The 12826-nt window shown below is 55.7% G+C and overlaps 4 protein-coding genes across 4 annotated transcripts; 3 read left to right on the plus strand and 1 right to left on the minus strand.

Moving 5' to 3' along the window:
- The first annotated feature begins 106 nt into the window (after positions 1-106).
- B0T26DRAFT_249687 (phosphoribosylglycinamide synthetase) lies at positions 107-3046 on the plus strand. Its single transcript, XM_060433988.1, has 3 exons — positions 107-2612; positions 2864-2904; positions 2960-3046. The coding sequence occupies exon 1, from the start codon at positions 199-201 to the stop codon at positions 2560-2562; it is 2364 nt and encodes a 787-aa protein (XP_060299028.1). The 5' UTR covers positions 107-198; the 3' UTR covers positions 2563-2612; positions 2864-2904; positions 2960-3046.
- Positions 3047-4945: 1899 nt separating this feature from the next.
- B0T26DRAFT_750416 (uncharacterized protein) lies at positions 4946-5961 on the minus strand (the record flags this gene model as incomplete). Its single annotated transcript, XM_060445215.1, has 2 exons — positions 4946-5145; positions 5247-5961. 2 exons carry the CDS (start codon positions 5959-5961, stop codon positions 4946-4948), a joined length of 915 nt encoding a protein of 304 aa, XP_060299029.1.
- A 1708-nt stretch (positions 5962-7669) lies between these two features.
- Positions 7670-10587, plus strand: B0T26DRAFT_705382 (uncharacterized protein). Its single transcript, XM_060441751.1, has 3 exons — positions 7670-8420; positions 8526-8884; positions 8949-10587. The coding sequence occupies exons 1-3, from the start codon at positions 8008-8010 to the stop codon at positions 10148-10150; spliced, it is 1974 nt and encodes a 657-aa protein (XP_060299030.1). The 5' UTR covers positions 7670-8007; the 3' UTR covers positions 10151-10587.
- Positions 10588-11419: 832 nt separating this feature from the next.
- B0T26DRAFT_249430 (uncharacterized protein) lies at positions 11420-12732 on the plus strand. Its single transcript, XM_060433987.1, has one exon. It carries the CDS (start codon positions 11505-11507, stop codon positions 12282-12284), a length of 780 nt encoding a protein of 259 aa, XP_060299031.1. The 5' UTR covers positions 11420-11504; the 3' UTR covers positions 12285-12732.
- The last annotated feature ends 94 nt before the right edge of the window (positions 12733-12826 follow it).

A 12826-nucleotide genomic window follows, 5' to 3' on the forward strand; every position in this document is an offset into this window, starting at 1 on the left:
AATTCGGGGGTAGGGCCCCCCACCCAGATGTGATTGCGGGGGAGGGGTAAAATTTTCTTTCCCCCATGCAGCATTTTTTCTCGCGCACGTCGAGAATCCCAATCCATGGCGGGGCACAGACGAGGCGTCGAGCCAGCGAGCACAACCAGCCAGCAGCCAGCATAGCTACGAGCATCGATTGATTGATTCCGAGCCAAAATGTCGCTTCGGATCCTCCTCATCGGAAACGGCGGGCGCGAGCACGCGCTCGCATGGAAGCTGGGGCAGTCGCCCAACGTCGAATGCATCATTGTGGTGCCTGGCAACGGCGGCACTGCAGCCCTCCCCAAAGCTACCAACAACAGCGCCGTCGCCGCTGACGACTATCCCGCTCTCGTCCAGCTCGCCCTGAAGGAGCGCATCAACCTCGTCGTCCCTGGCCCGGAGGCGCCCCTTGTCGACGGCATCGAGGGCTTCTTCCGCGATGCCAGAATCCCCTGCTTCGGCCCCTCCAAAGAGGCCGCCCGCATGGAGGGCAGCAAGACCTTCTCCAAGGACTTCATGAAAAAGCACTCCATCCCCACCGCCACCTTCGAGAACTTCTCCGACTACGAGCAGGCCAGCCAGTACCTCAAGACCATCAGCCACAATGTCGTCATCAAGGCCACCGGGCTGGCTGCCGGCAAGGGTGTCATCATCCCGCAGTCGCTCGACGAGGCCCAGCAGGCCCTCAAGGATATCATGCTGGACAAGGCCTTCGGCCATGCTGGCGACGAGGTCGTCATCGAGGAGTTTCTGACGGGCGACGAGCTCAGCATCCTGTCCTTCTGCGATGGCACCACCATCCGGTCCCTCCCTGCTGCCCAGGACCACAAGCGCATCGGTGACGGCGACACAGGCCTTAACACGGGTGGTATGGGCTGCTACGCGCCGACCAAGATTGCCACGCCCGCCTTGATTGCCCAGATCGAGCGCGAGATTCTGCAGCCCACTATCGACGGCATGCGCAGTGACGGCTTTCCTTTCCGAGGCTGCCTCTTTACGGGGCTCATGATCACTCCCGACGGCCCCAGGTGCCTCGAGTATAATGTCCGATTTGGCGACCCGGAGACGCAGACGGTGCTTCCCCTTCTCGTGTCGGATCTGGCAGACATCATGTTGGCCTGCGTCAGCGCCAGCCCGCTGCTCAAGTACGTCCCATTCAAGCTTCAACAACGCTTCAGCGCCACCGTGGTCGTCTCCGCACCAGGATATCCCAGCTCGTACCCCAAGAACATACTGATGCAGGTAGCGCTGCCTCCCTCGGGCACCACCATCTTCCACGCTGGAACCAAGCTGTCCGGCGACTCGCTGCTGTCGGCGGGTGGGCGAGTAATCGCAGCAAATGCCGTCGGCGAGACTCTGAGGGCGGCTGTTGACAAGGCCTATGAGGGTGTCAAGCTCATCCAGTTCGAGGGGATGCACTACCGCAAGGACATTGCCTACCGTGCTTTCCGCGACGACAAGGCTGCCGACAAGCTGACATATGCTCAGTCTGGAGTGAGCATTGACGCTGGCAACGACCTCGTCAACCGAATCAAGGCTGCCGTCTCCACCACACGCCGACCTGGTGCCGATGCCGAGATCGGCGGCTTCGGAGGCGAAGTCGACCTATCGCAGGCTGGCTACCCCGGTGCCCCAATCGTGGTTGGAGCCATCGACGGTGTTGGCACCAAGCTCATCATCGCCCAGAAGATGAACAAGCATGACACTGTAGGAATTGACCTCGTCGCTATGAATGTCAACGACCTGGTAGTCCAGGGAGCTGAGCCCATCATGTTCTTGGACTACTATGGGTGCAGCAAACTCGACGTCTCTGCCGCCGCTTCCTTTGTTGAGGGGGTAGCCAAGGGCTGTATCGATGCCGGCTGCGCCCTAGTTGGTGGAGAGACGGCTGAGATGCCCGACCTGTACACTGGTGATGACTACGACGCAGCAGGTGCAGCAATTGGCATCATGAGGTCGAGCCAGCGGCTGCCGAGGAAAGAGGCCATGGTTAGCGGCGATGTTCTCGTTGCTCTTGCTTCGTCTGGCGTCCACTCAAATGGCTTCTCTCTCGTCCGACGAGTTGTTGAGAAGCGCGGCCTGTCCTACACGGACGATGCGCCGTGGGATACCGGCTCGGGAGTCTCTGTGGGCCAGAGCCTGCTAACCCCCACCAGGATCTACGTCAAGCCCATTCTAAAAGTCTTGGCCGAGTGTGCCGGCGCCATCAAGGGCATGGCACACATCACCGGCGGCGGCCTCACCGAGAACGTGCCGCGTATGCTTCCATCCCAACTCGCTGCCGAGATTGACGTGGCCGCCTGGGAGGTGCCCCCAGTCTTCAAGTGGCTGAGAGAGTCGGTTGCGCCCGCCGAGATGGCGCGTACCTTCAACAACGGCATTGGCATGGTGCTTGCCGTCAGCGCCGATGGTGCGGCGGGTGTTGTTGTTGGGCTTGAGGCCGCCGGTGAGAAGGTCTATACCATTGGCCACCTGGTCCCCAGAGAGTCGGGCAACAACGGCTGTGTGTTGCAGAACCTCGACACGTGGGCAGCTTAGCTTGACGATTGGCAGCCGGACAGGTGGATACCGTTGTGTACATGTTTTAGGTATGACTCCAAACGGCGGTTGGCAATTTTCTTGCCTAGAATATACAAACCGGATGATCTGCAAGTATATTGTTGAGGTTCATTACCCAGACCATTGCACACGCTTCTTAGGATTGGATCACCTTGGTTTCTGCATTTATCTACGGGCGATCAGCGACAGATGCCTACCCATATTCCTCTTTCACGGTTCAGTATCTGACACCTTGGGAACGACGAAGCTGAGCTTTAGCATATACTTACCGGTTCACTAGCCGCCGGAGTGGGAAAGGGGTTAGAGTTTGCTTGGCAGCTGGTACGTCTCTTGTTGCTTCCAACCAGCACCTGCACAACGCTCACATGAGATAGAGAGTCCCGGGTTTCGAAGTCATCAAGATATCCCGTCCGGACAGTAGTTTGGGGGTGCTCACTCTCGTTGTCCTATGGCTCACTAGGAAGCCATCTCGAGAGAACCATGACCTCGCATCCTCAACACGCCCTCTACAAGCATATACTCTCGGCTTTCGCACAGAGTCCAAGCTACATGAGTTTATCTCCTAGTACTCCATGCTCAACATGCTTTCACCTTAGCCTCAGCATGAACTCAACCCGCCGCCACCCGCCCGCTTTCCTACATGACCGCTTCTCTCTGCCCCGGGTTACTTAGACTATATTGCCCCAAGCTTACTTCAACAAGAAGCGTCTGGCCCGCCGGTCAGATGGCGAAGTCGTCAAGTCGAGCGCGGGACCCTTCGGCTCATGCCAAGAGGTCACGTGCTAACTCGGTCAAAAGCAAAAACTCGACGAAAATCGCGACGATCAGACGGAACCTCAGCCGAATAGTTCACCCGATCACGAGACGAGACCCGACGCCTCTAGGTTCGGTGGGCAGGTGGGCTATGCCACCCTGCGCCTGATCAGCCAGCGTTCCATAGTTCACGCCGACCTCACTGAGTGCCTCTGAACGCTAGAGGCCAGTGCCCACGCCGCCTCTGAGTGTGTATGCCACGTGGGTACACGACACACGTAGCAACTCCCCGTAGACCGCGACTACTTCTAGTTTCCGAGCTCCATCCTTCCGACACCGATACCGCGCCCTCTAGGCCTGGAAGGTAGTGGGTCATGCTACCCTGTGTCTGATCAGCCAGCTGCGTCCTATGCCCACACCCCTAGAGGGCTAGTACCCATGCCGCCTCTGAGCGTGTAGCCAGTTGCCACATGGGGACTATCGACGAAACAACACCGTAAGCAAAAAATTTCCTCCACCCCCCGTGCTCGGCTTGACGCTCCAAACTTTTCTTTTGCCCAAAGAAGAGAGAGAAGGGTGCGTGCAGCTATATCGTCAGAGCAAAGCTGCCATAAAAAAAAGAGTGCGCAGCCAATATCATCGTCTAAGCAACGCCGCGACGAAAGAGAGAAAAGGGGCGCGACTAGCCAACTACAGCGACCGATTAAATATGCATGCACGTGCGCACACAATTGTCGATGTTGATTAAATAAAATGAAGAGTACTACTCGCTTCTCAAATGCAAATGCAAATGCAAAAACAATCTCATCGTTCCCCGTGCTATCGATGCCTTGCCTAGATATCTCCAAACAAACAACGCTCTGTGCATGCATGCATGCACCACGTCGACTCTAAACTCGTAAAATAACCACCTCTGTCCGTGATCCAACATCTATTGAAACATCATGAGATGATTAACAAACAGAGAAAGGGATGAACACTAGAGCGGGCGGGAGCTGGCCTGGCTGAGTTGAACACTGGATAGGGATGCAATACTCTCTCTATCTACCAACATGCGACGCGCGCGAACTGTTCTTCTGTCTTGGCATTATATATATTCACATACGATTAGTTACTTCCGTTTCCGCCCCTGCTTTCACACCACTTACGCATCAAACAAAAGCCATGCCATGCCATCCGCATGCGCCCTCATGCCCCCACCAGTTCCATCTCTGTTCTTGACTTCCATGCAATACCATCAAGCGAGCGAGCGACAAGGACGAAATGAGGACAGACGATAAATGAGACGTGCATATCATTACTATTATCTTTCTTCTTAGAAATCTCTTTCTTTCTTTTCCTCCTTCGTTACACATTTAACCTTGGTCTTTCTTTCTCTATCCCGACATTCAAGAAGGCTGTTAACAGCAAATGCCCCATTCTCCCTCCGAAAGCCAAGCCAAGCCAAGCCAAGCTGGCAAACAAACCACCGACACAAAAGTCCATTATCGCCCGGGGGTGTTGTACTTCGGAAAATTGATTCCTGCTGCTGCTGTTGCTGCAGGGCTGGGGACAAGAATGACAGGCACACTGGCAAAGTCTACTTGCAAGGATAAATTTTGTCTTTGGATCATGCGGCAACCTTGATATCAATCCCAGATGCCTTGGCCACGCCGTTTGCTGCCGTGCTCGCAACGGACACTGCAAACTTCCGCCCTTGCGCCTTCTCTGTGAGCGCAATGAGCTCCTTGAGCATCAGCTCCCGGGTCGTCCTGGTCAGCTCGTCGACGTCGGCGGCCGTGAGGCCCGTCGTCGAGATGGGGTCGAGCACTAGACGCATCAAATTAGAGTCAGCAAAGCATGGATAGATGGGGGTTTTTTTTTGCTTTTATTGCAGGTTGGGCAACGCTCATGAGCAACGCCAAACTGACCCTTGACCGGGATCCTCCCAGACTTGAACAGCAAGCCCCTGATCCACAGAATGTGGCTGTAGTTGGCGACAACGATGGGGATGATGGGCACCTGGGCCTGGACGGCGAGATGGAAGCCACCCTTCTTGAACGGCAGCAGCACGGGGTCCTTGCTGTAGCTGCGGGTGCCCTCGGGGAAGATGTAGACGCTCTGGCGGTTGCTGCGGATCTCGTTGGCGGCGGCGTTCATGGTCGAGCGGGCGCTCTGGCTGTTGGCGCGGTCGAGGAAGATGGCGCCGCTGAGCGACATGAACCAGCCGAGGAAGGGGGTCCTCCGCAGCGAAGCCTTGCCGGTCATGCTGCAGTATTTGGGGAAGGTGGAGCCAAGCATGAGCACGTCGAGCTCCGTCTGGTGGTTGGCGAGGAAGACGGCGGGGCGGGATTTCATGTGCTGCTTGGGGTCGTCGACGTCGAAGGTAATGTTGGTCGTGGCGGTCATGACGAGCTTGAAGAAGCGGGCCGTGGCCCACGCCGCGACCAGCCTGTAGCCTGTCGGGCTCAGGACGATGGACGCAACAACACCAAAGCATGCGGCCCAGACGAGGCATATGTATGAGGCGAGGGAGCGGGCCACGAAGGCCGCCTTGGGCACCACGAACGATAGCATGTAGAAGGCGAGCGTCAGGGCCGCGTAGCCGACGAGGAAGTACTCCAGGTAGGAGAGAAAGGACGCCATGTTGAAAGGCGACGAGCCGCGGCGGCCACGACCTACGGGCACGGGGCGGTCCGGGACTATTCGGTCGGCGGAGGACCGGCTCGGTCTGAATAGTTAAAGTTTCTGTCTGCTGGGCTTTCCAGAGACTAAGGTCCTCGAGCGACTGTCTTCCCGCTGGTAGCCGTTAGGATTCCAAACGAGCTCTACCATGCATCTGGATGGGATAGTCGACTGACTTGTGTGTGGTGAGTGGGCCAGCGACTACCTTAGCTACCTAGGCTGGCAGACTCGGGGCAGGTGTTCGGGGTGGAGGAGCTGGAGGCGGGCGATGCTTTTGATCTGGTGGACTGCGAGTCGAGGCATGTGGCGGGGTCCAAGACTCTTTTGAATAAATAGTAAAATAGCCTGTAACTAGGTCTGATTCTCTAGAGAATGTCCGTCCGTGATTTGTTTGCCTGTTGTACGGATACTACTTGTCGATTTCTAGACTTTTGGCGGCTCAGCTCAACGGCGATGCAGCAGCAGGCATGGCTTTTCGTTGCGCCTGCTCGAGACACGGGACAGTGACTTCACCGACGAAAAGTTGGAGGGAGGCCCCGCGGCCAGCTTCTGGGTTGTGGGGTCAGACCAAAATCGCGGGATGGCTGCCGCTGGCCATGTTCGATTGGCTTAAAACTCGGCACGACCCCACAGAAGCCCTCTACAACCCCGGTGGAAAAGTCTTGGGGCCGGGGCAACTGTGCAAGATCCCGAGGTTCGCATTTCGTTGAGACTAAGATTCCTCGCAAAGAAGGCGAGGAAGAGACATGTTGGACGAGCCCCAAGACTGGCAAAATAATTGAGGGACAAATGGGGAGAGAGGGAGAATATATAAACTGAGAGAACCCAAGTTAATACCAACCTATTCTTTGAGTCCGCTTCGAATACTCATTATTCCCATCCAATTGTCGAGCTTGATGCCTTGACAACCTAAGCAAGAGAATAGACCGCCAAGGGAAAATGTTGGGGTTGGCCATGGATTCTACCGTTCCTCCCTACCTACTTAGGTATGCCCCGTATTCGTCTTGCCCAAGTTTAAGTAGCATAGTCACATATGACACTTCAACATCTTCTACGAATTATCTTGATAAAGTTTGTCAAGGTATTTTCAAGAACCGAGCTCGTGTTTCCCTTTTAGACTAGTATTCGAGTTTTGGTCGAACATCAAACTGGGACGTGTCTGTTATTAGAGCTTGAATAGGAATGGAGGAAAATCAAGGGAAAAAGAGACCGCCTTTGACAGACAATACGTACAATACCAGGGATATTACCCGACAACCGGGGTTTTTTTCTCGAGTTGTCCCTTATTCTGGGCCGCTAAGTGAGACTTGACATCAGCTCCGGCTAGACCGTGGGCAGCTCATTTATATATATTGGCGATTGCAACCTAATCTTGGAGGTGGCTCAAGACCGAAGCCCGGACTGTCTGTCCTGTCTGCCAATGTCAAAATGGGAGACGCTGAATTTGGCAAGCTTCCATTATTAGGGATGTTCCATTCCATCCCAAGGTACGAAGGAGATCTAAGTGTATCACGTGTGACCAGCTTGCGCCTGCAATTACACTGAGTGGATGTGCTGTAAGGGGGGATTTTTAGCCTGCACGCACCACAGCGTAGGCAATGGTTAACACACCACTGAGGAGGTCCTGTTGCTACCCAAGGCAGTTCTAGTTGCGACGTTCAGCTCGTAGCAAATGAAATGAAACAACCGCCCACGACGAAAACACGTCGTCCGACAGACAGCATTTCCGTCCCGCGCGCAATCGCGGCGCACAATTCAACACCGCCTTGCTGACCTCCCGCCCCCGCCGTGATTCTAGAGTGCCCCCTCCTCAGCTGCTTCTTGCTGCCTGTCTCCGATTTCGATGATGGTGGTAGGGCAGCGAGCTATCCGTATAGCCCTTTGTTAAGCCGTCTGGGTTTCCGTCGTCCCGCGTTTGCGACATAACCTCTATCCACTACCTTGCATACCTACATTACCTACCTAGGGTCTCTATACCGTTAAGGAACTTAATAACCTAGGCTCGCCATGGCTGCGTCCCGTCGTGGCCAGCCGCCCCTCTCGGTGCGACTGCCACAGACGAATGTGTCACAGGCCGCCGCGCTGCCCGATCTCCCGCCCATCTCGGCCCTCTTCCTAATCGACTTCGACGTCAAGGCTGGATACACCATCGTATGGAAACAGGCCGTGCCCGGGCTCGAGCTCGAGGGTGTCGTCGAATACAAGAGCCTGCCCTCGGGCTTGCACACAGTATCCGATGACCTCATCTACTTTGTCCACGGCGGTGGCCATGCTGGCCTCAGCGCCTTCGTCAACGAGAGGACCGACGAGGAGGAGACGCGCCATGCGCGCATGATAGCCGTCGGTGTCTTGGTGCCCTTGAGCTACGGAAGACTTGGTAGGGCCTGGCGTCACGCCGACGCCCTGAAACACATGGCCAGGTAAAAGATGCACTCACTCCGAGGGCGCTCAATTTGTGCCCGCGTCCCTGTTCCTCTGTTCTTTGTCTGTCCCCATCAGGTGGCTAATGCCACCTCCTCGCACAGCAAGCTAGCTGCCGACCGGAAACAAACACAGCTCCTCGAGCAGTATTGGGAGGCGAATGGGGCCTACGAGACATCGGCGTTGCAGCCGTTGAAAGAGACACCGCTTAGCTCGCCGGCTCTGAGCTTTAAGCAGTCTCACCCCGGGCAGGGTAAAGGCCACGCGAGAAACCGGTCGGCTTCGGACGGCACTGCCTTGCTCCCGCCGGGACACAGGCTGTCGCCATACCACCCCGCCTGGAGCCTCACGTCGCTGCTTGACACATTCGGACCCCTGATTTTCCCCATCCATCGCGCTGCCCTGTTGCGGAAACGCATTCTAATATCCACCCATGCACCGGTGCATGAGGTCTGCAATTTCGGTATGCCTTGGCTTTTCATTGAGGTGGGCTAGCTACGGTTTCTGGTACTGACTTTGCTTGCCAGTGTATGATATATCTGTCTTGTCGAACATTCCCCTGTCTGTTGGCGACATTATAGACCCGTCCGCTTCGGTCCAGCGCCTTCGGCCACTCTTCACAATTGGTGTGCATGATATTTTGTATCTGCTCGAGCACCAGGCGACAATGAAAACCCAAGCCGGCCGGCACGACGAAGATCACAATGCCGCAGCCGACGAGGCGAGCTCGGGGTGGGTCGCCTGCACCACGGACAGTATCCTTGCCATAAAAGAAGGGCTGTGGGACATGCTCGTCACTTTGCCGCCTGTGTACTCGGCCAACGCCAAGGAGCGGGTCTGGCCGACGGTTGAATGCCCAAAGGGTGTCCAAATAAAGGCCACCCAACGCGATCTCCGCCGTTTTCGCGCTCTAAGGGCAGGCCTCGCACGGTTCGCGGCAGCTTCGGCCGGCACACAGACACGAGGTGTTCATAGCCCCGTTTCGGAGACAACTGAAGCGTCCACCTCTGCCACATCGGCAATTCGGCTATCACAGCCTACGTCGCGACTAGGGACGGCGTCTGAAGACGGCGCGGCGCGCCAGGGCCAGATCGGGGACGACGACGCCGACAAGATCGTGGAGCCCACCACGTGGGCTGCCCTAGCGTATAGCGGGTTTATGTGGTGGGCGTCAGCTGGCGAGCAAAGGCGGAGCGACGAGGTCGATGAGTCAGCGCACGACTCGGGCTTGCTGGCCGACCTAGGGCCGTCAATGGCAATGCCCCAACGGAAATCTAGCTTCAGTGCAGACCCCAGCAGCGTCTTGGTGGACTCAATATCGTCTTTGACGGCACGGCAGCCGGGAAGCGGGCAGGACGGCGAGGGCCAGGCTGACCTTGAACTGGCTATCATCGCCTACTTCCACCGACTGACGACATCGATGCTCGGCGTTCTGGCGGATATTGTCGACAGCGCCGACGACGACGACATGGCGGACGTCGACTTTGGGGCCTTGGCCGAGGACGAGAGCGCCGAGGAGGCGGGGCTGCTGGGCTCGAGCGGAAGCAGTGGAGTCGACGGGAGCCGGGGGTGGGTCCGCGTGGACAGCGAGGCGCTCGGGAACATGGGACTCGACGTGTGGAGCAAGTCGGACGCCGACTTTGTCAGGGAGCTTACGGCGCGCTACTTTTCGAGGCGGGCCTACGTCGAAACCAAGGGCGTCGAGGTCTGCGGCATGCGGGTGTGCTGAGAGAGAAAAAGAGTCAAGGGTTGAACTCGCCTTCGTTTCCATTTGGGGTTGGGGGCCTATTGGGAGTCTTTGGGGTCATATTAATATATATACCTAGCTACGGGTGAGAGGGGGTTGTGTGGGAACGCCGACAGTTTTACCACGAGTACTTATAGTCCTGCGCGGGGAGCTTGGCTGGCTGGGAGCGCGGGGGTGCTGCTTTCATCTTCTGTATCTATATTCATCAACCTGGGGTATTGTGGGGACTAGGGAAAATAAGGTTGTCCGTCTTATGATATACCAGGCCTGGGGGCGTTGTCCTGGGTGTTGAGACGAGTTGAGAAACTCTGAGGAGACACGACAACGGGAAAAAGCGGTTGGAGCAACCCTAACCCTAGAAACAAGCATCACTTTTCACATTTAGAAATCAGAAATCGATTTTATTCCATGAGGCTAATTGCCTTCCTTCCTTAGGTACCCAAGTGGTAAACCTTCCGAACCTACAATCAGATTCAGCTCTCAATGTCGTCGTGAAAGCCATTGTCGAACCGCGATCTCACAGCTGCTTGTTGTTAGACTGGTGTTACAGTGGGGCCGCTGTCTCGCTGCTCGCATGTCCTAGGCTGGGCCCAGCAACGAATGACACGAGACTATCACTACCTTTTCCCGCTATTCATCGCCCTGCACACTCAACAAGCTAGCGCGCAACAAGGAGAAGCGCCCCCCAAAACACACATCCACGAATCATCCCGTCCAATTCATGTTATAACATGAACACGATGGCGGCCTCTAGAAAAGGAGACGCGAGAGCCGATGAGAATGACGACGACAACGACGACGCGCTGCGCCAGACCATCGCCGCGCTCGCGCCCGCCCTCGAGATCCTCGACCGCTTCCACCACCGCAACAGGAACCAGCACCGCCTGTCCCGCTGGTGGGCCGAGGCCGACATGCTCCGCCGCCACGCCCACAAGCTGCTGGCTGCCGCCGAGGCCCGCCGCGATGCGCTTGAGGCGGCGGCGGCCAGGCGCAAGAAGAAGCAGCGCAGGGCCGAGGACGAGTCTTGTGAGAGGGACCTCGGGGTTCGTGCTGGGTTTGTGTGTGCGCAGCTTGTGCCTAGGGCGTATTTGTGAGTCTTATTTTTATTTTTTTAGTCTCTTTTGGGTTGTGAGGGGAGTTTGCGTACAGTTGTTTACATATGCGTGATGTGCAACCGATTACTACATCCCGTAGAGGGGGAAAAAAGGGGGCTTGTTCTGTCTATAGCTTCATTCTCGGACATCATCTGTGCATGTCTATGTCAACGCCCCCTCCCTCATATATCACTCCACCCAGGAAGCAATAGCTTCCTTCATCTCTCACATCCACTTCATCCATGCACCATGTCACGCACTTGACACTACATACACACTTAAAATCACATATATACGTATATACACACACACACACACACACATATATATATATATATATATGTATATACACAAACAAACAAACAAACAGCACTGACACGCGGCGCCACAGGGCATTCACACAACTCGCCGCCGACCGGCAGTTTGCGCACCTGGGGCTGATGCTGCTCGGGATTCTAGCACAGATCGACGCGGCGGCGGCGCTGTTTGCGCCCGAACCGCCATCACCAGATACTTCCCTATCTTCTCCCTCTCACTCTCAGAGAGCCGCGGCGGCCGCTACAGTGCAGCCTATCCCTGCAGCAGCAACGACGGCAACTGGCTCGACCGGCACGGGGATGGTGCACGGCCACGACACGGGGGAGGTCGTGTCTCGCGACGCCGTCATGGCCATGCTACTAGGCGCAGTACCAGCAGAAACACGACCACGGTCGCCGCCATCACAACCCAACACGACGCTACTGTCCCGTTTGCCGCCTGCCGGGCAGCCAAATGACGACGATGACGACGAGCCTAGCAATACCGCTGCCTTGATTGCTGCCGCTAGTGGCATTAACGGTAGTAGTAGCAAAGGCGTGGACAGCAAGAGGAAGAGGAAGAAGAAGGATCCTAAAAGAGTAGGCGACGACGAGTTTGATGACATCTTCGGCCAGCTCGAGCCGAGTAAGCAGCCAAAGGAGCGAGCGAAGAAGAAGCGAAAGAAAGGGAGCGACGAGTTCGACGACATATTCGGCTCCTTATAGATAATTATAGATAGACAGCAAAAACAGTGTGAATAAAAAATAAGATAAATAGACAGTTAAAGTAAAAATAAAAATAACAGTGAACCCCCCGCCCCTTTATCCTTTCATAGCAATTGCCCCCTTCCAAAGCCATTAAACCCCAGCCAAGTCTTGCTCTCTGTTCTCGAGAAAGAAAGAAAGAGAAAAAGAACCGCCTCAAGCAAAACGAGAGCACACTTCTTATCGATTTGACTAAATCATGTCTGATTAAGAAGCGACCTACGTGTAATCATTCCAAAAGCTCATACTCCCTACCGGGCCAACGAAAATCGACCGTGACGACAAGGACAACCAAACACGGAGCACAAAACCTAATGAAAATATGAATCCCAGCCCACAGAATTTCTATCCAATCATCTGCCTACGCTGCAAATTAATTCTGTCTGCTAATCCTTCTTGCCCCAACTTTTGGGAGTGTTTGTTGTGTTTTGTAACCTCCACGCTTTGGTGATTAAGATAAGGGGATATGCTCCGACCCTACAGCCTCTAAGCACCCACTGTCG

Source organism: Lasiosphaeria miniovina (assembly GCF_030549165.1).
Source record: "Lasiosphaeria miniovina strain SMH2392-1A chromosome Unknown B0T26scaffold_3, whole genome shotgun sequence".
NCBI lineage: Eukaryota > Fungi > Ascomycota > Sordariomycetes > Sordariales > Lasiosphaeriaceae > Lasiosphaeria > Lasiosphaeria miniovina.

Excerpts from the sequence above, each read along its gene's own strand:
- B0T26DRAFT_249687 (XM_060433988.1), top strand. The coding sequence starts at position 199 with ATGTCGCTTCGGATCCTCCTCATCGGAAACGGCGGGCGCGAGCACGCG.
- B0T26DRAFT_705382 (XM_060441751.1), top strand. The coding sequence starts at position 8,008 with ATGGCTGCGTCCCGTCGTGGCCAGCCGCCCCTCTCGGTGCGACTGCCA. Across the intron at positions 8,421-8,525 it reads GCCCTGAAACACATGGCCAG|CAAGCTAGCTGCCGACCGGA; the intron begins GTAAAAGATGCA and ends CTCCTCGCACAG. Across the intron at positions 8,885-8,948 it reads GCATGAGGTCTGCAATTTCG|TGTATGATATATCTGTCTTG; the intron begins GTATGCCTTGGC and ends TTTGCTTGCCAG.
- B0T26DRAFT_249430 (XM_060433987.1), top strand. The coding sequence starts at position 11,505 with ATGCACCATGTCACGCACTTGACACTACATACACACTTAAAATCACAT.